The sequence below is a fragment of the Pongo pygmaeus genome, chromosome 3, assembly GCF_028885625.2.
Source record: "Pongo pygmaeus isolate AG05252 chromosome 3, NHGRI_mPonPyg2-v2.0_pri, whole genome shotgun sequence".
Taxonomy (NCBI): Eukaryota; Metazoa; Chordata; class Mammalia; order Primates; family Hominidae; genus Pongo; species Pongo pygmaeus.
Window position 1 is genome coordinate 22931302 of NC_072376.2, and position 27677 is coordinate 22958978.

A 27677-nucleotide genomic window follows, 5' to 3' on the forward strand; every position below is an offset into this window, starting at 1 on the left:
ACCACCACAACAGTGCCACAGATGAACCCCTTATAACAGCACTTATCACACTGTATTGCCTGTTTGTGTATTTTATCTGCCAGTAGAGTTGAAGCTCCCTGGATACAGGGACCATGTCTTTCCTAATTTTATATCCCAACCAAATGGCAAATATTTATTACAGAAAGAGCTGTGAGTTTTTACTCATGTTCAATAGAAACAGCATGTAACTGTCCAAGTGGAAATTGGTTAAACAGTAAGTCCCAAATCTTTATTAAGCACTTATCACTTATAGTTCACTCTGTTGGTAAGCAATCTCTATGTTCTAGGTTTCCTTCAATCTACTTTTCAAAAACAAAAGCGAACTTTAAAGCCAACATTCTCACAAATGTCTAGTTAATGTAAAATGATTTAATAAAAACCAAGTTGACATTTGTATTACAAGTACTCTTTGGAAGAGAACTGATACAGATTACTTTCATCTAAGAATTAACAGAGGACCTAGTCAACATTTGTAACACAAAGGGACAACAGGGTAGCATCTGCTTCCAAGCTGAGGCTGGTGACCCTCAGGGTGCTTTGGTCTCATCTAGACCAATGACACTACTTGCTCTATCTGTAAAGGGCCAAACTAGCAACAAAAAAGACACCTCCCTTCCTTTCTTTATTAATATCTGGCACTTAATCATCTTTAGAAGGCATAAAATAAACCAGTCATTTATTTACATACTTTTGATTAAAATATTAATCTGGCTTTAGTTATAACTGTGTTGTGTCTTGGCCATATAAGCAAATTTATGATGAAGCTATTAATCTTTCTCTTTACTGTCCTATTTTTGGGGGAAAAATGAAGGATTTTATAAAATATAAATTTGCAAACACCAAAATAATCATTTTCCTACATGTTTGCTCAGCATGATTTTCTTTTGTAATGATTATAATGTGCCATATTAAAAGGCTTTGTAAATTATATGGCACTATATAAATGTGAGTTATTATAATTATTGAATAGGCCATTAATTAAATACAGTGATATTAGAAAAATTAAATTTTAATTTTCATTAGTCTTCATAAGTGTTAACTAATGACACTTTGGCAAATCTTAATATTACTGCTCATTTGGAAGTTGAGAAAAATGAGGCAAATTGTTGTAATTTGCAAAATGCCTTTGATTCAGTCTTAGGTAGATTCAAAGTTAAATGGCAGCAAACCCTCCAAAACTTTGACCTAAGTGTTCAATTACTTCTCACTTCTTTCTCCTTAAGTGCCTGTGTTGAACAAATCTCTCATTTAACCTTTTTCCTCTAGCTGGTAACTGTTGGCCAATGCTTGCTTGATTTTGATTCCATTAGTCAGCTCTTTTATATAGCTTTTGCAAAATTGTGTTGATGCTAGTGAGTTTTTTTAAAGATAACACATAAATCTAACCTTTACAGTCAAAAATCATTTCCCTAAGCCTTGGCTAGCTTAGATGCAAGATATGTCAAAAGCTGATCTTCACTGAGCTAACTCTGAGTGGCTAGCACAGACAGGCAGCAGCTGCACTGAATAAAAGCAGTGCTATATCTCATTGATTAGTCATGGCTCCCTAGAGCACCATGTCAGAAAAGACCGTAAGGCTCTGAGGGGGCTCAATGGGAAAGAGTTCCATTATCGATTAGGAATGTCTGCCATGGGCATGGGCTGGATTTTGACAACTGGACAGACTTATTTTTGCCATCCAAAGTCTAGGTTGATAAACAGTGGTAGGGAGTTGGGGTAAAGCCTACCCACTAGTCAGCAGCTGCTGAAAATGAGGACTGATCTTCAGACAGCAAACAAATATAACATAACGTGGATCTTTACACAGAAGGGTCAGAACTGTCTGTATGTCAACTGAATATAATACCCCCTGGTAAGTGGTGCTGAAATCCATAAAATGTCATTGAAAAGTAGTTCATAAGAAATGTGGGTGTGTCAATTACCCAGTTAGATGGCGACCATCACACAGAAGAAATGACTTTTTTTTTTTTTTGAGACAGAGTCTCACTCTGTCACCCAGGCTGGAGTTCAGTGGTGCAATCTCAGCTCATTGCAACCTCCACCTCCCTGGTTCAAGCAATTCTCCTGCCTCAGCCTCCCGAATAGCTGGGATTACAGGCATGCACCACCACGCCCGGCTAATTTTTTGTATTTTTAGTAGAGACAGGGTTTCCTGTCTCCTATGTTGTTTCCTGTTTCCTATGTTGGCCAGGTTGGTCTCAAACTTCTGGCCTTAAGTGATCCACCCACCGTGGCCTCCCAAAGTGCTGGGATTACAGGCATGAGCCATTGCACCCTGCCAGAAATGATGACTTTCTTAGCAACTCTTCCTCCACTGCCTCCTTTAAATCCAACTTGAACTCAGTCTCTTCATGGACAATTTAAGTCTCCTGCCAGCCAAAAAGACAAAAACTGAAACGAGATAGCAATCCCTCCTCATTTTCCACTCAAAGAGAGAAGTAACAGGAAACGGAAAGAAAAACTCATCCTGTGATCAGAAAGAACCAATATCCGACTGAAAAAAAAATCTCTACTCCTTCCATTTTTCAAAACAGAAGGTGAAAACAGTAATGAACTTCAAAATGAAACTGTGAGTGAGAAATATACTGACTTAAACATTTTGTTTTCCAATAAGTTAGGTCAACGGGGACCGAAGACTTATGGATATTTTAAAGCCAAAAGGCTGAAAATGGCCTGTTCTAACAAATACTTAGCTTTTATTTTCTAATCTATCACCAAAAAAAGCACACAGAAAAAGAAGAAACCCTACTTTAAAATAAAAGTGAGCTCCGGGCCACTTACAATTGCCTTCTGCCTCTGCCTCTCCCTTTGCTTGGCCCTCTCAGACTCTCGCTTCTCATACTCTCTGCGATATTCTTCCCTCTTCAGCCTCTCGTGCTGATATTCCTCGTAGCTGTCATACCTGGGAAACATAACTTCATCACTAAGTCAACCACCTCAATTTGCATGAGCAAAATGAATAATAATATGGGGAGGGGTATAGGGTTTTGGAGAACATCTTGTCATCTCAAGGAGGGGATAAAGGGAGCCAAAGGAAAATGACATGCCTCATTACCTGGGCCGACGGCTATAGGGCGATCTTGAACGTGATCTCACATACAAGGGAGAATTTCGGTGCGTGCGGTGTCTGTAGTGGCTTGACTCATAGTAATAGCAGGATCTGCGACAGAGGAGAAAAACAAAAAGGGCATTTGCAACTGCCAGTTAACCCAAGTTTATCGGCACTGTGGAGCATCCTCTGGGACACTGTATTACAGAGACTGGCTTTTTCTTCCCAGCTACTAGGGAGATTTCCCAGTGACAGTTTGTGATCATCTAGTCAGCTTAGAGGGCTGGGAGTGATGTGCTCTCTCTCAGCATCGCTTATTGATGTTAACACTGAGCACCAGGTCTGGTACACTGTCAGCTTTATCTTGCATGGATCTCCACTATCCTGGCACAGGGCAGCTCTCCAGGTAATGGAAAAAGTTAGATGAGCAAGTTTCTTAACAAATTGCTCTCTCTGATAGGACTGGCTCAAGACACTGTGTTCAGAGCTGACAGATTTAAGAGAACATGGAGAGAGATGTGAGTGTAACAACATTCTCATTAGTTCCAGCAGTGCCAGAATTGCAGTGGTCAGGGGCCAGAATGGCTGCAGATTTCAAATTTTTATTTGTATTTTATTTTTTTTTTTACTTCTTAGGAACACCTTTTGTGTTATTAGGGTTTTGCCAAGGTTTACCTTGAAGAGGATCTACTGCCTGGGGACCTTGATCTTGACCTGGAATATGGTGATCGGGAACACGACCTGTGTCGAGAAAAGGACCTTGAACGAGAGCGCATCCTTTGGGGTCTTTGAGAAAATAAGGATTTGGGTGGTGACACGGAATCTCTACATGGAGAGTTAAAAGAAGAACAAGAAGGAGACACATTGAACAATGAATAGGATTGCGTGCCATCCCAAGGGTAGCTCAGTTTATCACTTTCATCTTCGCTGTCATCAAACAGGCCATCCATGGCTAGTCCTGAATTTATAAACATAGGTAGTTTGGAGAATTGTTCATTACTGAAATCACTGTCCCTCAGTTCACTGGTCTTGTCTGCTTCGTCGTCAAAAACAGCTTGACTGGGATGACCGAAGTGCTTGTTCAGCTCAGCTCGGATTTCCTGGTCTTGGAGCTGTTTTCTTGTGCTGCAAGGAGAGACCTGCTTGCTTGCCTCCAAAGTCTCTCTCAGGTAGCACTGGTCTGAATCTGTGGAAGAACAAATCTGCCCCTGCCAATCAGAGGAGACATCTTTATTTTCTAGTTGTCTAGAGTCTTGGAGCTCCTGTGATATATTAATGAGTATTTCCGTTTTGGAATTAATTGACTGGCAATAGTCATGGTCACCAAACAGCCGTAGACTGGGCCGCTTGGTCTTCCTTTCCTCGTGTCCACCAGTGAGCAGTGAGGACTTGCTGAGTTGTGCATACAACTCGGATTGCTCCGGCCCTTTCTTGGTGGAGTTATTGCCTTGTGTACCAGAAGACTCACTGTACCTGGGCTTCTTTGATGGTGGTGGCACCACAGTCTTGCAAGAGGACTTCAGCTTTGGAGAAGCCCTAAAAGGGTTATCTTGGTTGGCTTTATGAGGAGGAGTGGTGGGTGGAGTTAGGCCTAAGGCAAAAATTAAAAAAAAAAAAAAAAAAAAAAGGAGAGAAAGAGAAAAGAGACAGAGATAATGTTCTTAAATGCCAAGACACATGTTTCTAATTTTTCCAAGATTTCAGACAAGGGTTCAAACTGAGTGAAGAAAAAGGAAACTAATTTCATGACAAGGCCTGAAAAACTGACTCATCCCCTAAGCCTCTGTCACCAAGAAAAGATGGATCTACAGTGCTGAGCAGGAGGCAGAGCTGTGATCTTTTGTATTTCAAACACCAACGCTAACAAATCCTGCTTCCCAGAAAACATGAATGCATCACCCCTGGCCTGCACAGAACTAGGCATTATTACCAAAGCTTGCGTTTTCAAGGGGATTGTATGGGCTGCTTTATGGAAAATTAACAAAGTGAGACTGAGGAATCACAGAATAGCCTTGGTAGCATTTGTCTGCAAAGAACATTGCGGAGGATGCAAGCAGCTCAGGGGTCTTTGTCCAATCAAGATAATCTACCCTTGGAGCCAAGGAATTAAGCAACTTAAAAGAAAAGAAAAAAAAGATGGGATGACAGGAAATATGGGGCAATGGTGAGAGTGACATAAGCAACTTCAAAGTAAGTTCAGTGAAATACGACAGCCAAATGCAGGGACCTAGAGCAACTCTACAACTTAACGGCAGTGATTCTTTGTCGCCACAGTTCATTAACCTAGTAAACCATGGCTAATGTAGGTATAATACATTCTTGTAAGCATAACTAATACATTCTGTCTAAAATAAGGTTCTGCAACAGAAACCTAAGTGAACAGTAACACTAAATATCGCAGTGCCAGCCGACCATCTTATATAGAGAACAACATAAGGGAGAGTTATGAGACTGAGGGATTGAAACTCAGCCAAGCTTCAGCAGCTAAAAATTAAATAAATAAAAAGGAAGAAAGAGGAACAGCCGTCAGCTGTTGCTTTTTCTGCTTTTCTATAGGAGGGCAGAACATTTCATCAGAAACCACTGTGGGAGAGTCTGTGAAGCGTAGCAGTTTCCTCTGTTGAGTTTTCCCCCAAATAAGTCCTGCTCATCCGTTTGTGCCGAGGAAGAACCATTGTCAAGTGGCTCCAGAGTCCAAGGAACTTTGAAGAAGGGCAGGCTGGAGTTCAAATGACTTTATCCTTACAAGGGAGCATTTTAGTTTACAATACATTTTCTATTTAGGAGGCGGGGTGAATACCATTCGGCAAAAATAACTTCAAGTCTGCTAACAAGCCTAGGGATAGACTTAAGGCAAGTTTCAAGGAAAAAAATGCTACCTTGCTGGAAAAAAAATAAACCCAGACATACACACACACATATATCAACAGCCAAGTAGGTCACAGAAAGCCACATGAAGTTTTGATATGAACAGAAAGATGCTGCCTCACTCTCCTACTTTATAATAAAGAAATGGAAAGAATGAATGTTTTCTCTAAAGTGAAATATTTTACACCAATATTTGGCAATTTTTATTATTCAAAGCTAATTCTCCCTGACAGAAGAAAAGGCATACAAATGCAAGGTGGTTTGACTTCAGAGTTCCAACTCAGAAAATCTCAGAAAGATAGAGAAATGCAAACACAAAGTGAATGGGACACTGTAGTCCATTCATGGTCACACCTGAGTCTCAAAAAGGCTTCCCTTTGTTAACAGCTGCTCTTGGATGGCTCTTTGCCCCTCTCTTTGCTGTAGCAAAGGAAGTGATTACATGACTGAATGAAACATCTGTGCCACTGAGGCACACTCAACTCTTGTTTCCTCTCTCATAGATGAGTATGTCTTTTACTCAATCTAAGAAATTCCTATTTGGTCAATCTTTTCTTTTCTCTCCGTTTTCACTTGTTTTATTTACCAGTTGCACTGCCTTATTCAAGCATACTGATTTCTTCTACGTGCTACCTTCAATTACCACTTGCAATTCCCAGCAAGGAAAAAAAAAAAAAAAGCACACTCTCAAATATTCCTCCTAGGAGCCTAAGATACTTAAAGAAATAATGACGAATAATCTCTCTTTGCTGAGTAAATACCAATCAAATATGTCCAATGACATAGCCCTTGAATTGGAGGAAATGGCATTCAACATCCTCACATCCAGCTCCATAAATCTTTGCATGATCACCCCAAGCTAGGGTAATTTTTACTTTTTTAGTAATTTACTGTCAGCATCCCTCTCTTGATACCAATCATATATTACTAAACATTTTTGCTTATCTCTTTTCGAATGTGAATTATGTCTTGTCTTTCCAAATCAATTATAAGCACTTTGCAGGATGTTGCTTAGGCACATTTGTTACATTACTATTTTGTACTAATTTTATTTTTTCTAGATTCTCCTTTAGTCATGGGTCTCACATTTCAGCAGCCCAAGAACCACTTGGGAAACTGGGTAAACATTTTTAATGAGATGCTTCACAGGCCACATCTGGAGAACCCCAACCCTAGAGTGTCTGCCGCATGCCACTTTGTACTCTCAGGTATACATATCTTGACAGATATTTTAGATCTATAAAAAGAAACCTTAAACTTCAGGAACGCCAAATTAGGCCACTATTAAAGAGAGACTGGTTCTAAAAATAGCTCAGGTATCTAGGGATTTCAAATATAGAAATCCTTCTGAGTCTTGAAAATTTGAAACTCTTGTCCTAGTACCTAAGCTCATTATCGCTTAAATAACTGGTTCTCAAGTTGCTCTGGGGAGTGGTGACACCTTGATTGTACTTTCTTTGAGTTAAAAAAGCCTTCTACCTCTGTCACACATTAGACAGCCTGTGGCCATTGAACAGACATTCATTGAACACCTACTATGTGCTGGATATGACACCAGATACTGCTATTTCAGGGACTCAGCCTCCAGGGACTTCACAATCAATTTTAATATAAAGGCACTTCTTTAAAATTTGACATGAGTATATTTTTCTGCATATATGCTTAAAATTGATGGAAACACCCAGAGACCATCAAATATGCCCTGTGAGTAAAAATATCAGGGCTGTAAATTTCTGCTGGCACCATTTGTTGAAACAAATAGGTAATACTTGCTTATTGAATGGAAGATATTTCAAGATTAATGAGTAGATGGAGAGAAAAAAATAATTTGGCTAATTCCCTAAACCCTTCATTGTTTACTGAAACACCTCTAACCAGAGAATATCTCAAAGCAAGATTGAGAAATCTCACAGATGACAAGATTTCCTATCACCAAGTGCCTCCCTAATGGAAAGCCTATCTCCAGATACAGTTGAGACCCAAAGCCAAACAAAACAAAACAAAGGTGCAAGGAGTATGTTTCTTTCTTTTAACATAGTGTTAAACTTTTCAGAGCTGCTGATGAGACAGGCAACCCCTTGCTGCCTCTGAACTAGTTGTTATTTCTCTAGCCTCACCTCCGCTACCCAAAACGTTCCCCCCTGAAGTAAGAGGGAGGTCGGTGCTCAATCCCTTGATGCCACTACCTTTGCTCATCTTCCCACTAATCTCTGGACTCTCGATTTCATGCCACAAGCCCAAATCAACAGTGCTAATGCCTCCCATAACCTCTGGATTATTTCCCGCGTGTTGATTTTCTGGGGAATGTGTACATTTTGGTGTTGACAGTACAAGGTATATTCCGTGCTCTCTCTTGAACTTAGCAGGTTTTGACAGATTTATGTGAGGACAGATGGCCATTACAGGCTGAAGGCTGACAAGAGGCAGTTCCGAGCATTGTTAACACACTTGCACAAACTCTCAGCAGTGCAGCTCAGTGCAGAATGTAATTCAGACTATAGCTTTTTTATTGCCGCCTATTTTCTTTTGTCAAAAGAGCCTGCTGTGCAGAGCAACAAATGGCTGCTATTACCCAGAACGTAATGGGTGTCAGACAAATCACATAACACAAACAATCAAGAGTATGTAGGTCATATTTCAACAGAGCACAACCTTAGCAATATTTATGATTACTGCATTGAAATGTGCTCCATAATAAACAAGCACCTCTACATCACTCACACTTAACGCACTTCTGCACAGCAAATCTGGGAGAAGTGGTACGTACTCTACAGTCATCTTTTTAAACAGCCCTTTTATTTAAAAAAAAAAGGCAAAGACAAGTTTTATTTTGTTTTTCATTATTGCTACGAAATGATTTTCTTGGAGGAGTTTTCTTTTGGGTTTGTTTGTTTAATTGAATCACTCTGATAAATGGTGAGTCCCTGGCTCTGTTTCTTGTGATGTCCTATTCACCAATGACATCTTTTTTTTTTTTTTAGTAGTTTATAACATTTTGCAGAATCTACTGTAAAATCTGCAACTTACTTTCAAGTTTGTTTAACACTGGGATTTTGCATATGTTGCATGCCAATTCAGGTATTTAAGAAAAAAAATCAGGAGATGAGTTTCTAAGTTGCTTAAAAACACACCAAAATAGGAAGACTGAGCAAAGAGAGGTGTGTGACTTGTCCTACTCACATATTTCAGGCCTCATGAATTTGGAGTGGGTGTCAAGAGTGCAGAGGGAAAGCTGATATTCACTGAGTACCAACCATTACCTCTACAGCAGTTGTTAAAATATTCAGTTGATGAAAGCTGCTCTAGTGTTCTCTCCTTCTGCACCTATTCCCCCAGACTCACTGGAGCTCCACAAGACCCAGCAACCGAAGTGTTCACACTTGGCATAGAAGATTATCCAAGATTATCCAACAGACCCTGCTGGTCCTCTGGCTGGCCACAGTCCATTTGGGAATGGCCTGCCTTCAGTACATTTTAAGTATTTCTCCTATCACCCCTGGTTACTGGGTAACAAACTGGCCTTGGAGAAAAGCTTCAGAACATTCCTATGACATAAGCCTAATTCCCCAACTCTTGCTCATGGAAGATGAAGATATCATTAATTGACCCCTGTGTAAATTCCCCACAGAGCTGGGATAGGGGATGAGTAAGGGGAACCTGGCATTTCAGGTGGCTATTGCCAAACCCCAAAGCTGATGTGGGAGAGAAAATTCCTTTGCTATCCTTGGCTTACAAGAAATAGGATGGTACCATTTCCAGAAAATAAAAATTAGGAATAAAGGAATTGTCATTATAGACACTGGGTCAAAAAGAATGAAATTGAAAATAGAAAATGAAGAATATGGTTGAAATATGGAAGAAATCTCTGACAGTAAGAGTAGCCAAGCATTGGAATGGGCTGTAAAAAGAATTTGTTGGGTCTTCCTTTCTTAGATTCTTGAAGCACAGGAATAGATTATGTGGCCTGTCAAAATCACCTTCCAGTTCTCTGATGCTATGGTTTTCCTTTTAAAACTACCGACAAGTACCCATATTTTACTTTGGTCCACTTTCCCAAAGATATGTCACATACACAAGGAGTATGTATGCCAAAAGGCTACAGCCATTTGTCAATATTTATGCTGTTTGTCAGTACATTTTTCCAGCAAAATGAACTTTTAAATTGAGAGTCCAAACAGGCAATGTAAAATTCAACATAAAAGTGGTAGTTACAAATTGGTTAATGAGTATTTTGTTGTTGTTTTTATTGTGAGTCTACTAAAGTACACTTTGAATGACTGCTGATTAAAGCCTAGAGAAAAAATTAAGTAAAAAATAAATAACATCAAATCACATGTCCCCTCTGATGAAAATAATGTGGAAAAACATATATCAATGGAGAAAAAATTATGAAGGCCTACTTGTTTTAGGGTGATGACATCTGATTATATTTTTTGCTCTTCTCATTTTCTTTATCAGTTATAAAATAGTTCTATTGCTGTTACAATGTTTACAGTAATAACAAATAAAAACTATATATACATATACATAAAATTTTGGGGTCAGTCACTTTGGTCCCTACCCAAATTCCTTCGTGTCTGTGGTTAAAACCGTCACCTTGTTGAGCTGACATTGCTTTGCCATTCCCATTTCAGAAACAAAAAAGTGTAGCACTCTGAAAATCTCCATATGCAATAGATTTAAATGCCTTCTGCCAAAAGAGCATTCTCTTTTCTCTCATCTTGCTTTACTAACCGCTATTTTGAAATCAAATTAGTTTTTACACCTGTAAAAGAGAAGAGTTTTTTTTTATCAGCCAAAATGAGCTAGTTTAGGACAATCACAAAGAAGTCAGACCAGCTGGCAATACCTAATAAAGCAAACTTCCTATCTCATCCCTCCTGTTTCCCAAAGACACTGCAGATGGGGCAGAGGCATTATTCTGGAGGTCTTAGAATTTTGTTGACTCTTTACATTTCCACTTAAACATTTGGAAAATTTCACCAAAATTTGTGAGGGCAAAGAAAAAGAAGACACCAGAAGGCCTGAGCCAAAGCTTGGGTCACTTCTGCTGCTGCAATCAAACCGATTAAGCCTGTAGACCAAGGATCAACAAACTACCAATATAAATGCTGTTTCTACCCTTGCCACCCACCTGCTGCACCTATGGCAGACATCACTAATTGATCATGACATTCCCTGTGAGCACAGACTTGGCCTTAGAATCTTTCTCAGCACAATGCTCCTGGCAGACAGTACCAATCAATGACACTTGGCAAGTGCAATTAAGCCTATTTAACATAACATATGTCAATTACTATGTTTAAAATTCAGACTTCAGGAAAGAGACATAATTTCTCTTCAAGCAGACCTGCTTTGAACCCAGGGTCCATTATATAGCTTGTGTCAACGTATAAATCTTTCCTCAACGATGAAATGGGTAGAAAGTAAGGAAGATACTGTATGTAAAGTGCCTATTTAGGGAGTGCCTAATTGCCAGAAATTGTAGTCATAGAAGTAGCTGTTGCTGAGAGAATCTCAAATCAGTGAGTGTTCTACCTTGATTTGGTAAATTCCATACCTACACCAAAAGCAGTATTTGTTCAATTTGATGTGAAAATAGTGGGGGGTGGGGGAGGCACAGAAAAAGAATAAATAACTTCATATATGAGATTGCCAAAGAGGATACACAGCAAGGGCAATAAAAGGGAAGAGGTGAAGCCAGTCAAAAATTGGAAAGATAAGAAGTAAGGTACAATGACCACTGCAAATGAAGTTAACTCAGAATTAGTAATTAAATATCTAATATTTATTGAGTACTTATATAATAAGGCGGCACTCATGTTTTATCTCATTTAATCCTCACTCTGACCCAGTGAGATGTAGGTATTGTTACCATCTTCATATCATGCATAAGAATCCTAGTCTTTCAGAGGTTAAGTAAATGGACCAAGGCCACACACTAGATGGGAGGTCATTCAGAATTTAAACTTGGGTTTGCCAACACCCAAGCCAAGGTTTTGTAAACTTCACCAAGCTATGCCATCTGCTCTTTAAAATCATGATATACTACTTTTAATTGAAGCTTTGCTGCTTATAAACTGTTTTACTTCAGATCGAACCACATAAAATTCCATTTTTGTGTGTCAAAAATGATTGCATACTGGCAATTTTATTTTTCAATCTATATTTTAGTCTTTTGAGTAGACAATTTGATCAGTAGTTATGAATACTACTTTGAAAGGAAGGAAACTGAGGTGTAGAAGAGATCAAGGATGTAGAAAAGAGTCTTAGCAATCAAAAGATCCAGGAGGGAAAGTGTGTGTGCCATCTTGTAGCTCCTTATTGATTTCACAGTCCTTGCCAAATTCATTGTCATCTGAGCATCCCTTTGGTTTCCTGCTTTCTTGCTTCTGCTCCATCAACATCTTCTCTCCATTCCACCCCTATGCTTCAAAATCTGTGCATTCTTTTGTTGTCGTTTTCCCTGAAGGCTCTCCAAGTCAGGTTAGCCTATGGAGAGCTCAGTTTCCTCCACATTCCTTTCCATGGGTCACCTCTGTCATTCACTAGGATGATAGTATTGCCTAAATATGTCTGTCAGTCCTTTAACTGCCTTTATCATTTTAAAAAAATCTTTTGGCCAATCAATGTCTTTAAACTTGAAGCTATGCTACAGTGTTTTCCCTTTGATAACTCTTTCTCTCCCTTTGTGATTCTTTCTAGGTACAATTAGTGTTTGTCACAATCTTCAAACACTACCAAGCGACCAATTTTGCTGAAGATTTTTAGAGGAGATGACAATTGTAGACATTATATGTTGCATTGCATTTCAAGCCCAGAATATCTCTAGAGAAAAAACAAATCTCCCTCAATCTCCTCTTTACATTATTCTCCAGGAAGGTTCCAAACTTTACCTTCTGGCCTCATTCAGCATCTTTCAAGTCCTCATCTCCTTGCTTTCCAAAGCTCTAAATCCCTTCTCTTACATAATGCAATTTGGCTTTACTTCAGCTTCCCCAATTTATATCCGTACAGCTATTACAATCACACTCAACAAACTAAAAACTGCTTTCTGGGCCTACCTTTGTTAGAAGGTGGTGGAACATATCCAATAAATAATATTTGCTTTCATGCTACTTATCAATGTGTCTCAGTACCCCAATAGACTAAATAGTTAATGTGCATTGTACTGGTGATTGAAATTATGTAAGATGGTAAAATCTGTAAATGAATGTAATGTGAGTGTGGAAAAATATTCCTGTAAAAAAAAAAAACTCAAAAAATGTCATTGCTAAAAGAAGTGTTATCAAATTAGTTGTGGATGGATGGAATTGGAAAATATTGGAAAAATTATAAAAATCTAGAAGAATTCAAACTACCATACCAATGTCTCTAATCTTTTCCTTCAAGGAGCAAGCAATAAAAAGTGGCTACCATCTATAAAATGTATTTTATAACAATATATTAGTGTGGTTTATACAAGAAAGATGATTCAATAGACCCCCAAATAGCAAACATAAGCTGAAGGTAAAGATCTCCATCTTCTACCAAAACTGTAATATTTGAATGTATATTTTTATGTTTTAAGCAAAGGTAAAATAAAACAGTATAAGCTTGAATCAACTTTTTTAATAAACCCACCAATTGCTGGTCCTCACTGGTCAGATAAGAAGGCCTCTATTGCATATAATATATATACACAAAAGCTACTCCTAACATATATGTAAGTTATAATGTATTTAAGAAATAGTGTTATGTATGTATTTAAGAAATGATGTTAAGTATATGCTTATAAGTAAAGATTTGTGTCTATGTGTACATGCCTATAAAGATATGTATACAGGTACATATGTGTGAATCTGCACACACATACACTATATAACTACACCATGAAATTAACTACTCTACTGCTTGACCAAGTCATGCAATCATGCATTAGACCTTTCATAAGAAGGTAATTTAGCAAACTCAAAGTGTGAAATTAAACTAGCAACAATGACCACGGTGCATGTAGGCACCATAGTTCTGGTTGAAAGCATCTTGTTTAATGTACTGTTCCTTTAACCTTATCAGCAATGGCCAGAGACAAGGAATTTCTTGTTTAGACATCCCAAGACTCACTTTTTGGTGGGGTTCAAGTACCTAAACTTAAAGCACTTAGTGCAAGGGCACCATTTGCAACCAACTCAGAAGTTTGCCTAAGAGCTCTTCAGTTAGTCTAAGTTTTTTAAGCGCTTCAGTATTTTTTATTAGTTTTTTTAAGAAAAATAAATAACTGGAAATATTTGCAGATAACTTCTTATCCAATTTTGTATTCTTTGTTAATTTCATTAACCACATAGTACACTCTATTATCTTATTACACACACACATATACACACAGACACACACAAGTTCTAAGTGAAATATAAGGCTTACCTGCAGTTCCAGAGAGTTCCACACTTAAGGTGCGTTCAATAGTCTTGTTCTCAAATGGGGAACCCTTGGGGTCACTGGAAGATATGGCACATTTATAAAAACAAACTGAAATGGAGTTGCTGTAGCCAAATGTATTAGAACCCCCTTCCCTTTCAGAAAATGGTTACATTTCTTAATACTTACTTTGGTGACTCTGGGGTCAGAGGAAGAGATAAAGTTGTTGGTTTGGCTAAAGAAAAAAAAAAGAAACTAATTATGTAATACTGAGTGTCTTTTAGATTTCTTTTCTTTCCACAACAGTCAAGTTGGAAAAACAACCAGAAAACTGAAAGACTAAACTAAGGAATTCTCTGAATATTGAATCAAAGTCAGACAAAAGTCCATTATGCTAAAACAAATTCCAAACAGCGTTTGCATCAGTAAACTACCATTCGAAAACACATATGAAAATAGAATTTTTCCAAAAATGAACCCTCCCTGTTACAGATACAAAATTTGCATCATACCATCAGAGAGAAATAATGTTTTCTGTTTTAATTTGGAATACAGTACACGGTTTGTTTAGACAAGAAAACAGCAGAGCAACTATAAGGCGACAGAGCGTTATGAATATTCAGTTGATTTTACTCCTAAAATGTATAATTTTATATCTAGCCCTGATAATAGGTTATTTCTATGAGGCCAAAGCTCATGCAGTAACTATTCTACTCACTGAAAATTAATTGAGAGATGATGGCAAATTGTGGGCATTGATCCAGATGGTTTAGAAGGGGTTCAGATCCCCAAATCTGATAGACAACTAAAGTAAAATACCACATTAATCAGTTGAAAGGTGTGTAGACTTGCAAAGAGGCTAACTACCACCTTTTGTGCTTTTCTGAATCTTACCTCCTACGGGAGGCATTTCCCAATAATGAAGGGTGGATTAAGAATCTTCTCACCCAAAATTTCCATTGCTTCTCTGTGGCAATCTTGTATTTTGAACAGCAGGAGGGGAAAATATGATGAGAGGCATACTTGGGCTGTACATTCATGTATTATGTATATCTATGCTTATCTATAAGCATATGCTTATGTGTATGTAGGTTTATGTCAATTTTTTCTCATTAAAATAATTACTTTCAAAAGGTCAAGTGATAGTTATTTATGTAATGAAAATCATAGCATCAAAACCAAAAAGGTCTTTAGAATAAAGTTCCTTATCTTATGGTTGAAGAAACTGAGACCCAATGATACTAAGTGATATTTCCAGGGCCATAAAATAGTTACTCACGGAGTTGGCCAAGATTCTGTTTCCTTTATCCTATTGTCAAAAGAAATTGCGTTCAATGACTTTAAAGTAAATTAATCAACCCCAGCAATTAATTTTTTTGAAATGTGAAAATATTATTCATGTCCAAATTAACCTGAAATTGGAAACTTTACTTAGATAAATAGTATTTGCATATTTAATTTATAGATTTAGATTTACACAGTTGAATGGTATATCATACATCCAGAAATATGAAGCTCATGATATCTTCAACAAATTAGATACATTGATTGATTCAGTTTTTCATTTATGCAGATAAATGAGCTGATTTTACATTAATTTTTGAGTATGTCTAATGTAACAAGTTTTTCAAAAAGAATCCATTTATGAAGAAAGTTTACCAAGTTTTATGATACTCAACTAATAATTAGGATAATTCATACGAGTTCCATAGAAAATATAACCAGATATTAACTATGTACTATGTGCTATATGACACAATAAATGTACATTAAAAATCAGTCACTGAAATTCTAGTTTTCAAGAGGTAGGATAGGCTATTTGAAATGCTCAAAGGAAGACTCTCGAATTCTGATTGTTGGGTACAGGTAAGGCCAAAGTCAATGCAAGGAGAGGAAATGGCAACAGTCATAGTTAATGAGACCAAAGGCAAACAGGAAATGAGAGCCATAGGAAGGGGACAGTCCCCAAACCACATACAGAATACGATCCCTGAATAAACCCAGACTCTCTAATGCTACCATTAGAGGAGTATTGATTTGGTTTATTGAGAGTTTAATCCACTGTGTTCCAGTGACTGGTAGACCAGAGAGTAGTAAGATCCTTGAAGTCAGGAATGTGTCTTTTTCATGTAGATTGTGGTATTTGGATGAATGCATGAATAAATGAACAAATAAATGAGACATCAACACACAACCATGGCTAGACAATCATCCTAAGGAAATGAAAAGAACCTGACTCCAAAATGTTTTATGGAGATCATATGTGATGTTCAGTGAGAAAAAATTACAACACCTTAAGAAAGGTAATTTCAATCGATCCTCCTAGTTATCTCTAATTGTTCATGTATTTTCCACATTTTAATTCTGAATAATAATTCAAATAATCACTGAAGTTGAGCATTTATTAGTTCTTACTTGTCAGCCATGTTTCATTTCTTTTAAGCCTTTCATAACTAAAGGATTTTGTCTGTTTGTCAACAGGTTTTGTTCTGGGGTGAGCCTTTTGTGCCTTGCCACAGATATACACCATATACAGCCAGTCTCATCTAAAGAAAATTTCCTCCAAAGGCCTATTTAATTCTTCATTGTCATGATTTGTAAAAGTTTACTTTTTTTATAGGTCACATATTACAAGGACTTTAAATTTGGCCCCAGAAAATGCATGCATGACCAGGACAGGGTGAGGAGTAGCCCGGTGAATTCATTTGTTCACTCACTAGAGCGAGCTCATCTGCTTCCCCTCACCTGAGGCCTTCATGACCAACAAGGCCTATGGCACAGTGGTTCTGCTCCAGGAAAAACAGTTGTAGTGCTTATGAGGAAGATCCAGCTGGAGAAATGAGAATGTGGTCCCTTTCACTACATATATTTTCCCAAACTGACAGAAAGTGATGGGCAGTGGATTTGAGATATCTACCAGGGAAAACCTAATGGAAAGCCAATTTAAAATATTAAAGGAAGGCTTCTGAAAATCCTGGGCTAATACTGAGGTACAGAAGAGGGAAGAAAATTCAAAACACTGGGGAAAAAAAGCGTATTGAATCAGCAGCAATAACAGCATACCTACACGAATTAATCATGGTTCAAAGCACAGATCACTGGCTATCACTCTGCAGTTAAAAGGAAAAGTTGGGAAAATGAAAGTGAAAAAAAAAAGAGGTGTATGTTTATAATTGGTGTGTTCTAATATGCCTACTTCCACCACAAGGTTAAAGTAGAAGCTGGCATGTTTTAAATCAACTGCCCATTTCAAGGGGTCTTTGGGCTTCTAAGACCACGACATTTTGAGAAGGAGGAGCCAAAAAGACAGAAAATTGTATCTCTGCCAAGAGAGGTTTTCCCCAAATCACCAGGATCTGCCTCAGAAACATCAGCCTTCTTTGGCAATATATGGTGATAATAAAAATCAACCCAGATGTTTAGTTTAATCTAGGCACTTTCTTAAATAGAAAGAAAATGATCAGGAATTTTCAAATCTTTATTTACAGAATAAAATCTGTGAGCATAGCATGTGGTTGTAGAAAAGGAGAAGGGCAAGAAGGAGTGGAAGAGGAAGAAGAAGAGGAAGGGGAGAAGCAGGAGGTGAAGGAGGAGAAGGAGAAAGAAGAAGAGGGAGAAAGAAGGAGAAAGAAGAAGAGGGAGAAAGAAGAAGAAAGAACAAGAAGAATTAGAAAAGGAATGTACTTAGTAATCAAGAGAGGCTGCATAAACACTATTTACTACTTCTTAAGGTGTATATAACAAATCACTGGTGGCTCATTTTTTCCATTACTGGAAGGGAAAAAATAAAAGCTCTATAATGAATTGGTTAGCCCAGCTTGTTCATAACCTCAATTATCTCAGCAATTCAGAGATTCATATAAACCTCATGTGATGTTGCAATTCCTCCCCACCTGGCTAACATTTCAGGAGTCTTTTGGTGCTTGTGAATTAGACTGCCTAGCAGCTGAATAGAATATGTTTAACCTGTGTCCAAAGAAAGGTTTCTTCCCCTACTCTATAAGTGCTGAATTCTCTTTCCACAGAGTGACGCTGATGGGATGGAAGCAAGAAGTTGGTGTGTTCTCAGACCTTGCGTGTGCTTTCTTTGCTTCCAGTGCCCTCACCAACAGCTCGTTTTGGTCCCCAGCCTACCTTGTAAATGTTGTGACTGCGATTGTGTGTGGGACTTCTTTTTGGAGGTGCATTTGTCTCTGCTGCTGTTTCTGTTTTCTGTGGGTTTGGTGTGAGGAGGGTCATCGTTTGTGGTCAGATATTTGAGAAGCTCTGAGCAGGGACGTCTTTGTGGCTTTTGCTGTTGACAAATACTCTTCGCTTTATTGCTCCATGAATTCTCAGTCTTAAAAACAAGGCATAAAGAAAGCTAAAATTAGTGAACTGAATCTTATCAGAATGCATATAGGTTTTCTGAAGAGATGGGATTTTTCAATGAAGTGTTCAGTCTAAGTGTACTAGATCTATGAGCTGTGAATAATTGTTTGCAGAACAAGGAAAGAAAATTACATTTAAAATTCCTAAATGACATTTATGCAGCTTTTTATTTTATTTCTCCTACATTTCAATGTTTCTACTCAGCAACATGTAACTAACAAGACCCTACAGTGCCTTTATTGTGAATAAAAAAAAGTAAGCTGGCTTAAACCTTAATTTGCCACTGATTGCTGACGCCCAGTACTCACAACTCTCTTAAGTACCCCTTAATGCTCCGTTTTCACTCACAGTGAATGGCAAGACAAACATTGTTTAATACAGCCCACTAGCTGAATTATGGCATTGCCAGCATTCCATCCAATTAATGGCAGAGATAGATGTTTTGTGGTGATTCCAAAAGCAATCTTTCTCAGGTTAGACAGCTAGCAAAACAGCAATTCTGCATCTTAAAGCCACTCAGATGATACCAGCTTATCAGCAAATTTTACTGTGGCCCACAATGCTGCAGGTAACAATAACGTGGGCAAGAACTAACAGACAGTGGCACTTCCATTCCAAACACCCAAAGACAATGCGTAAATGAACTCTGCCTAGTTTAAAGTAGCTCAAGCGCTGTTTACGGAATCCCATTCATAATCTGTTTCATCATTATGAGGCAGCTTCAGGGTCCCAACTGAATTAATACCTACAAACTTATTTGTTTTACTGCTTCAAGCCAAAATCCTTCGGTACTTCCCCCCTGTATTAAAAAATTTACATTTGTACCTTAACAATTGCAGGGTTTGTTCTGATCCTGTGATTGTGATTTGCATGGTTCTGGGTACTGAGACCACTGCATTCATTGTAACTTAGCTGAGTGTTGGCTGGTGCCAGTAAGAGCTTCTTAAGCTAGAAACATTATCAGGGAAAGGGAAAAGCAAGTAAAGTTATGCATCTTTTAAGCACTGGAATAAGTTATTGAAATTTTAAATGTAATTTATTATAATTATAATAGTTAATTCTATCACTTTATTTATGTCACACCTTAGTGCAATAGTGCTCCAGGAAATATGATATTTAAAGAGTAGAAAAAAGTTTGGCATTACACTACCAACTATGAAAATATTTCCTTTCCTTCCAATTCAATTTCTAGAATTGTATGCATAAGAACAAAAATGCAAGTATGCCAATTATTATACAAGTAATAATAGTGAAAAATAGAAGGAAAATCTCAAAATTTCCAGCCATAAGGGATTACTGAATAAATTGGACTTGGTGTTGTCTATGTATTTTTTTTGAACAAATAAAGCAAAAAACATCTTTCTAAAATAATTTCCAAATCACTACTAGGTGAGAAAAGCTGCCTTGCTAAATGAAGACATGGGAGTGGAGTGTGGGGGGTGGGGGAGAATAGATACACTTTTTTTTTCCAAAAACCCAAATACGTCAAGTGGCAACAAATGAAAGATTTTGTGATGCTTTGAACCGTGTTTCATAACCTGGTATATGAAATTACTGATTCAAAGAATGACTGGAATAAAAGAATGACTATCACTGATTTTAGAAAAGAAAAAAAGGATTTGTAAGTACAGTCCTGGCCTGTGGATCAGGAGATGTGGGTTCTGACACAGGCAAAGCATTTGCTGTCTCCTGACCTCTTGTTTCTTCATTTCACTGGATGACCCTCAAGGACTTCCCTGTCCTGACATACAGTATGTCTCTGAGTCAACTGCTCTTCCCAAATGAACAAATTGAATAGATGAAAACAATCTGATATCAATGGAAAGAAATCAGGGTACTAGGGAGCAAAGCCAATGACACTAAAAAATGGAGAAATTGGATAATAAATAACAATTACTTATGAGATATTCTCTATATCAGAAACCTCAAAATCCAATGGACTGTAAGTAGGGCCTCCATATATTTGCATAGAGTATTTTTAACATTCAAAAACTTAGCGATAGGAGAGAAACAACCTCTAAATGGCATGCCAAACACGATATTAGAGTCTGGAGGATCATGGCATCCCACAATTTACACAGCATGCCCTTATATCAGATTTATAGCAAATGACAAATGGCTATCATAGATGAGAAGGTAAACTGTATCTTAGAACTAATAAAACTCTGGTCAAGCACTGCATTGAACAGAAAATTCTCTCTTCATTTCCAACAAATTCAGTCTTCATTGTCTACCATAAATTTAAGTAACTTGAGTGGCAAACGTGCCATAGTTTTTCAATCTTCATAAGAAATATGGATCCAAAGTCTTAAAACATTGCATATTCGTTGATCCACCAATTCTATCTTTAGGATTGTATGTATAAGAATAAAAATGCAAATATGTCAATTAGTATACAGTTTGAAATAGTGAGAAATAGAAGAAAAAACTAAATATCCACCCATAAAAGATTGCAAAATATATTAGAATATTTCCATACAATAAAATACTATGCAACCATTAAAAATTATGCATGTATTTAAATTTGAACCAATATGTTCATGATACATCTTAAAAGGATATTGCAATCATTTTTATATGAGAGGTTATTTGAAATCACAGGTGAAATTTTTAGTCTTTTCTTTTTAGTTGTCAACATTGTCTAAGTTTTCATCATGAACATAAATAATACTAAGATAGAAAAATACACACACATAACAGCAAAAGATAGTAAAAAAAAAATACTGCAATAAGACTGCACGAAGATGTGTATTATCAACACTTTTAAACAGAGAATCACACAATTTGCAACTCTGAGTGTGCTTGGGGATTGCTTTGGCATCATTCTAAATGAAAAAATCCAAACCTTATTGTGACTACATCATACCCATGCAGCGGGTAGCCAGAGGCAACTCCAATTCCTGCTAAACAGTAGGAAGGGTTCTTACTAGAGACGGCTCTTCTGCCTCCTGGGGTGGAGGGGTGCCGTCAGGCATGGAGGAAGGACTAGCCTCATTGTCAGTGGTCACGTCTCCATCTGTCAGCGCATCAAATGAGGGCAATCCGTCTTCATCCACAGGGAGACTGTCCAGTGTCTCTGTGAGGACTGCTAGCAAGTTTGCCTCATTCTCTTCATCTATCTTCTACAGAAACAGAAAAAAACAGAGATGTGAGTTGACACAGGGAGGCAGATAACACTATGCATCAACGTGTTTGACCAAATGAGTGAACCATATGTGAAATCTAGAATGCCCATTCCAGAACACAAAGATCATGTCTTTCTCAAACTCCAAATTCATGTTTTGGTCCAAATGACACAATTAATGAATACCTCTACTCTACTAATCTCTGACGGTTGAGCTGCCCAATTTATCAATTTGTTATGTCAGTGCTAAAACTGGTGTATACAATTCTTCTTGGTCACAGAAGTGCTTTCCACTTGCTCATGTTTTCTTTCCCTGACTAAAAGAAAAGATTTAGAGAATCTTGGAGCTTGAGAGAATTTTAACCATCATCAATTTCATTTTCAGATATAGTGTTTGAATCTCCTATACAGCATACCCCCCAAACTGTCTAGACAGCTCTCTATTTGAACAACACCAGAAAGTGGAACTATACTGAAAGCAACTATACACTTTCATGGTTTCAATTATAATCTCATCACTGAACACTCCAAAATCATTTATTTATTTTGCTCCCTGACATCTCTCCCAACTTTAGTCATAAATCTCAAACTGCCTACTGGACACTTCTACTTCATAATAGCTCCCTCATCCCCCAAATCCAAACTGTATACCTTTCACAACAAAACTGCTATTTCTTTTGACTTCTTTAGTTTGGATAACAATTCTTCATACCCAAACTCTGGACTTATTTTTACTCTTCTTTCTCTGATCAGTCACTGAATAAAGTCTTACTTTGTAATGTTTCTTAAATGCATTTATTTCTTGTGGCCAGGGTACTATTCCAGTGCGCTATTATTTCTTTTTTTTTTTTTTTTGAGACGGAGTCTTGCTTTATCACCCAGGCTGGAGTGCAGCGGCATGATCTCGACTCACTGCAAGCTCCGCCTCCCAGGTTCACGCCATTCTCCTGCCTCAGCCTCCCGAGTAGCTGGGACTACAGGCGCCTGCCACCACGCCCGGCTAATTTTTTTGTATTTTTAGTAGAGACGGGGTTTCACCGTGTTAGCCAGGATGGTCTCGATCTCCTGACCTCGTGATCCACCTGCCTCGGCCTCCCAAAGTGCTGGGATTACAGGCGTGAGCCGCTGCGCCCGGCCCCAGTGCACTATTATTTCTAATAGGGGCTCCTGCAAATATATTCTACCTTGTTTTTGATTCATTCCCACCAACACACTCTTAGAAAGCTAATCTTCAATCATTCACTTAAACATTTTTGAACATCTACTCTGTGCCAGGGACATCTGAATTGTGGGAGATACAAAGAGAAACAAGACAAAATCTGTCCCTCTAATAACGCTACTGTGGAAGGGAAGAACCTGTAAGCAATTCATTATAAAATATAATATTTATTTCAGTACTCTGTATAAAATGTTCAAGTACTTCCAAACATGTACCTTGTTAACAAGGCAATGTGTGATATTCTATGCACGTGGACAACCAGTACCAACACTGGGCACATGGCATAGCTAATCAATGATTACTTGCTAAATAATTCATTGATCTGCATTTATTGCCAACAATATCTTCTGGACCATTTTCTTTTCCTTCTTTTAGCACTTTACATTGTTTGTTCAATCTGACCTGCTTCCAAAGTCTTCTTTTTAAATATGGGCTAAATTATCCCACACAGATTTTATTAGAAAATGCACCTAAGCTGCTAACATCTAATGAAGCTAGCAGTACCCACACTTCCTTTCTCTCTAGCACTGAACTCCAGTTAATTGACCTGACAAAATTACAAGAATCACAGAATAAGACAGCTAATCAGAAAATCAAATTGTATTACTAGAGAAATTAGGCAGGCCTTTATCACGTATACATTCTCTTTTCACATAAAAATTGTTTTCCTTAATTCCTGATCAGCCTCCATCCAGGAGTAAAACTAAGGACTTCTTTTGGATTCAAGAGGCCAAGAAGAGCCATTTGTACTCCCCAGGGACTTTAATTGGCATTTTTTAATTTGCATAATGCATCCCTCTCATGTCCCTGGATTTGAGTTTGGGTGCAGTGTGGTGTGTATGAAGTTTAAAACTTTAATGCACGTGCAGGGCACGGTGGCTCATGCCTGTAATCCTAGCACTTTGAGAGGCCAAGGCAGGAAGATCACTTGAGGTCAGGAGTTCAAGGCCAGCCTGGCCAATGTGGTGAAACCTCGTCTCTATTAAAAATATAAAAATTGGCTGGGCACGGTGGCTCACGCCTATAATCCCAGCACTTTGGTAGGCTGAGGCCGGTGGATCACTAGGTCAGGAGATCAAGACCATCCTGGCTAACACGGTGAAACCCTGTCTCTACTAAAAATACAAAAAAATTAGCCAGGCATGGTGGCGGGCGCCTGTAGTCCCAGCTACTCGGGAGGCTGAGGCAGGAGAATGGTGTGAACCCGGGTGGTGGAGCTTGCAGAGAGTCGAGATCTTGCCACTGCACTCCAGCCTGGGCGACAGAGTGAGACTCTGTCTCAAAAAAAAAAATAAAAAATATATACATATATATAAATTAGCCAGGTGTGGTAGCACATACCTGTAATCCCAGCTACTCAGGAGGCTGAGGCAAGAGAATTGCTTGAACCCAGGAGGCTGAGGTTGCAGTGAGCCAAGATCACGCCACTGCACTCCAGTATGGGTGACAGAGGGAGACTCTGTCTCAAAAAAAAACCAAACCTCTAATTCAGGAGGCAAATCCTAATCAGAAGGGGTAACTGTTAACTTCAAAATGGTGCCACCTACTTCCATAAACTGACCAATTGTTAAAATCCAAACTGCACAAGCCAATAACTGAAACTTATTGAATACCCTCAGGCCCTCAGGTAGATTCTTCAATCTACCTTCTTTCAATATGCCTTTGAAAGGACCCTGTATATGTAATTCTAATATTAAATAGACTGAAATGATATTCCTTATTTTCCACCCAGGATCATAATCTGGTATCCAAAGATTTCAATAACTCCCTTCTTTGATTCCCCCACATACAAAAATTAAATTGAGGTTATTTAACTGTTCTGAATACAATTATATTTAAATGAAATACATGTATTTAAAAAATCATCTCAAAGTCATGAGATTTACATTATTATAACTATCTCCATATTATCTAATAATTTTAGAAAATACATCAAATACACATGCACACACAGACACATATACACACTTTCAGTAAATTGGGCATTTTTCCAAGTATCCCATTTTTCAAAAAGGCTTATTTCATTGATGTTCAAAAATAGTTCAAGAAAAAGAGTTAAGAATATTTACCAATAAATGGATAATTTTGTTTACTATGATTTAAATTTTGTGTTTTTCTTTCCAGCAATACTACAAGCCGTTATTTGCTTTCAATCACATAATACAATAGCGCCTTAGCTCTATCCCTAGTGTAAACAAACTACAATAATTCCAATCAAGTTAAAATGACAAAGAACACTTAAATCAACCAGTTTTCTCCAATTTCTTTAATAAGTCTGGGAGAATGTATAACAAATACAAAGGCAAAAATATTTGAGCTTGATAATGTCATAATTAATTTATAAGATCTGATTAAACCACCAACTATTTTAATTCCTCTCTCTACTGGAAACACAATGAGAGGGGAGAATTTGTAAGACAGGAGATTAGCATGGCGGCTTGTGTGTGTGTGTGTGTGTGTGTGTGTGTGTTGGAGTATGTGGGTAGTAAGGGCTACTATTCAACCAGTATCTACCATAGGGCTGTTATGATTATTTACAGTCTGTATCCATTATAAATGATTATTCAATATTATTGTTATTATCGCTGTATGTGGGTGACTCACAGAGGTGCTCCAAGACCATTTATTTTAGTAAATTTTTTAGTGAATTAAGGAAGGAAAAAAATGTTATTGTTTCAAATTGTCTCTGTTTTCTTTAATCATAGAAAACCGGGAAGAAAACTTGCTCTTTGCTGATGACACTTTGTGTTTATATAATGTTGAGTGGATATTGCCCCTCACTGTGGCAAATTCAATTAGTTTAGCATGAGTTTCAACAATCAAACACCCCAGAGAAGGCAATGGATGTGACAAAGAGGACTCTGTTAAACAATTAATGTCACTTCCCATTATTGCTTTGGTCCCAATTTACAGAGCAAATAAATCAAAGTCACCGCAGATGAAGCACACTGGCCTACTCACACATGTCTGTTCACAGGTGACAGGGTATAGAAACACATTAGTCACTGCACTGACATTGCAAGATAACCTTTCAAAGACTCGGCTCTCTATTTGTTTGAAATACTATTTTACAAAATGCTTTCTAATTGTTTGAAAATACTATTTTACAAAAAATATATGTCTTAGCTCCATCCGAGTTGAGAAAAAAAGAAAAGAAAATGCAGAGTAGGGAGGAAGAAAGAGCAGGTCACCAATTAGATAGTGATCTACAGCTGCACAAACTAAGCTCAGCCTTGGAGCTGGCAGCAGAGGCGGAAGGAAAGGTAGAAAACAGGCCAACGGGCATTTCCACAGTTGAGCTCTGTGGCTATCAAACAGCATTTCCCATGGTGGGTGTCAACCTTGGGTTCTCCTTACACAATGCAATTCTTCCGACCTAAATAAAGGTCTGTGTGACTATAACACCTTATTCTCCAAGGGCGCTCTAGGAAGAAAGACGGCACATCAACAAAAACTCACTCACAGTATAAAGAATTTCCAGTGACAGATGATACACATGCATTTACACTAACAACCCAAAATTTAGAATCTGCAACAATTCCTAAGTGTTACCATGTCGTTAATAAATGATAGTTTAGAACAGTCAACAAAATGAGAAGGTTTATCTCTGCTCTTTGGGACAGCTGAGTCCCTCTATGACCTGTACTAGTCTGACATAATTTAAAAGGCATAGTTGAAAGAAGATAGGTTCTGGCCCTTCAGGTAGCCAGGGGCACCTCTACATTAAAATTCTGAACCCAGTTTGCAATATTTGGGTCTTCTTCCTTTATGCACAGTTGGCAAAAGTATCTTCCAACTGGTTATACATGGTGTGGCAGACAGTGCATTCAATTCACCCAACTGCACACAGAGGGTCAATAAATCCACTAAATTAAGGAGGAGAGGAGGGACTCTGAGATGCTAACTGCCACCTGAAGGGAGAAATGCAGAGTGAATACTGCATGTGGTATCCCAAAGACTTCTAAATGCAAGCTATTATGAAAGGACCATGCCCTGCTTATGTTAGTAATTTTTTCTGCATCTTGTAGGATTGCAATTACACTCTGTGTCCCCAGATTCTCACACTTGCTTGATCTCTGTTTGATAAAAATAGTTTAATAGCCATTTAATCACAGCTTCATTATCTTGGCTCTCTTAATGTGAATTAGGCCAGAAGAATTCTTGCTTCCTCATTATTCAAATCATCAATAAGAAGGAAACAGTGGGGTCTTCTTATCATTCATTAATCAGTTTCAGTATCTTAGGTACTGTGTACTTAGAGATCAATCTGTGTGAGAGGTGACTTAACCTCTCTGAGCCTCTAATATTTTTTTATACAAAATTTAATGTGATTATTTGCCTAATTCCTATTATGGAATTTTTTTGCACTCACGATTAATAGAAAAAAAAAGAGTGGACAAAGGCCTGAGAATTCTTCAAGAAGGTGTTCATAAACATTTCCAGTGTATATTCCCATCAACTTGATTATCTGTGTTTGAATTTTATTCTTTGAACAGGATCTACCACAGACGTTTAGCACTGGGCCAACTCCCCCCAAATACCCAGCATGCCCCAGGCTTCCTCCTTGCCCCATCCTGCTGACTTGGAAACAGCTAATGAAGACAAAATTAACTCCTACTTTAAGTGAGGCC

The 27677-nt window shown here is 37.9% G+C and overlaps 1 protein-coding gene across 6 annotated transcripts in view; it reads right to left on the reverse strand.

Moving 5' to 3' along the window:
* PPARGC1A (PPARG coactivator 1 alpha) overlaps positions 1–27677 on the reverse strand; it is a 681913-nt gene that overhangs the window by 17862 nt on the left and 636374 nt on the right. For all 6 annotated transcript variants that reach the window (XM_054484915.2, XM_054484918.2, XM_063663571.1 and 3 more), the window contains 8 exons: positions 21631–21825; positions 19529–19651; positions 18467–18671; positions 14522–14567; positions 14339–14412; positions 3746–4661; positions 3077–3181; positions 2803–2923 (listed from right to left, as the gene is read on the reverse strand). In XM_054484915.2, coding sequence (XP_054340890.1) covers positions 2803–2923; positions 3077–3181; positions 3746–4661; positions 14339–14412; positions 14522–14567; positions 18467–18671; positions 19529–19651; positions 21631–21825 — 1785 coding nt within the window. The remainder of the gene's footprint in view (positions 1–2802; positions 2924–3076; positions 3182–3745; positions 4662–14338; positions 14413–14521; positions 14568–18466; positions 18672–19528; positions 19652–21630; positions 21826–27677) is intronic.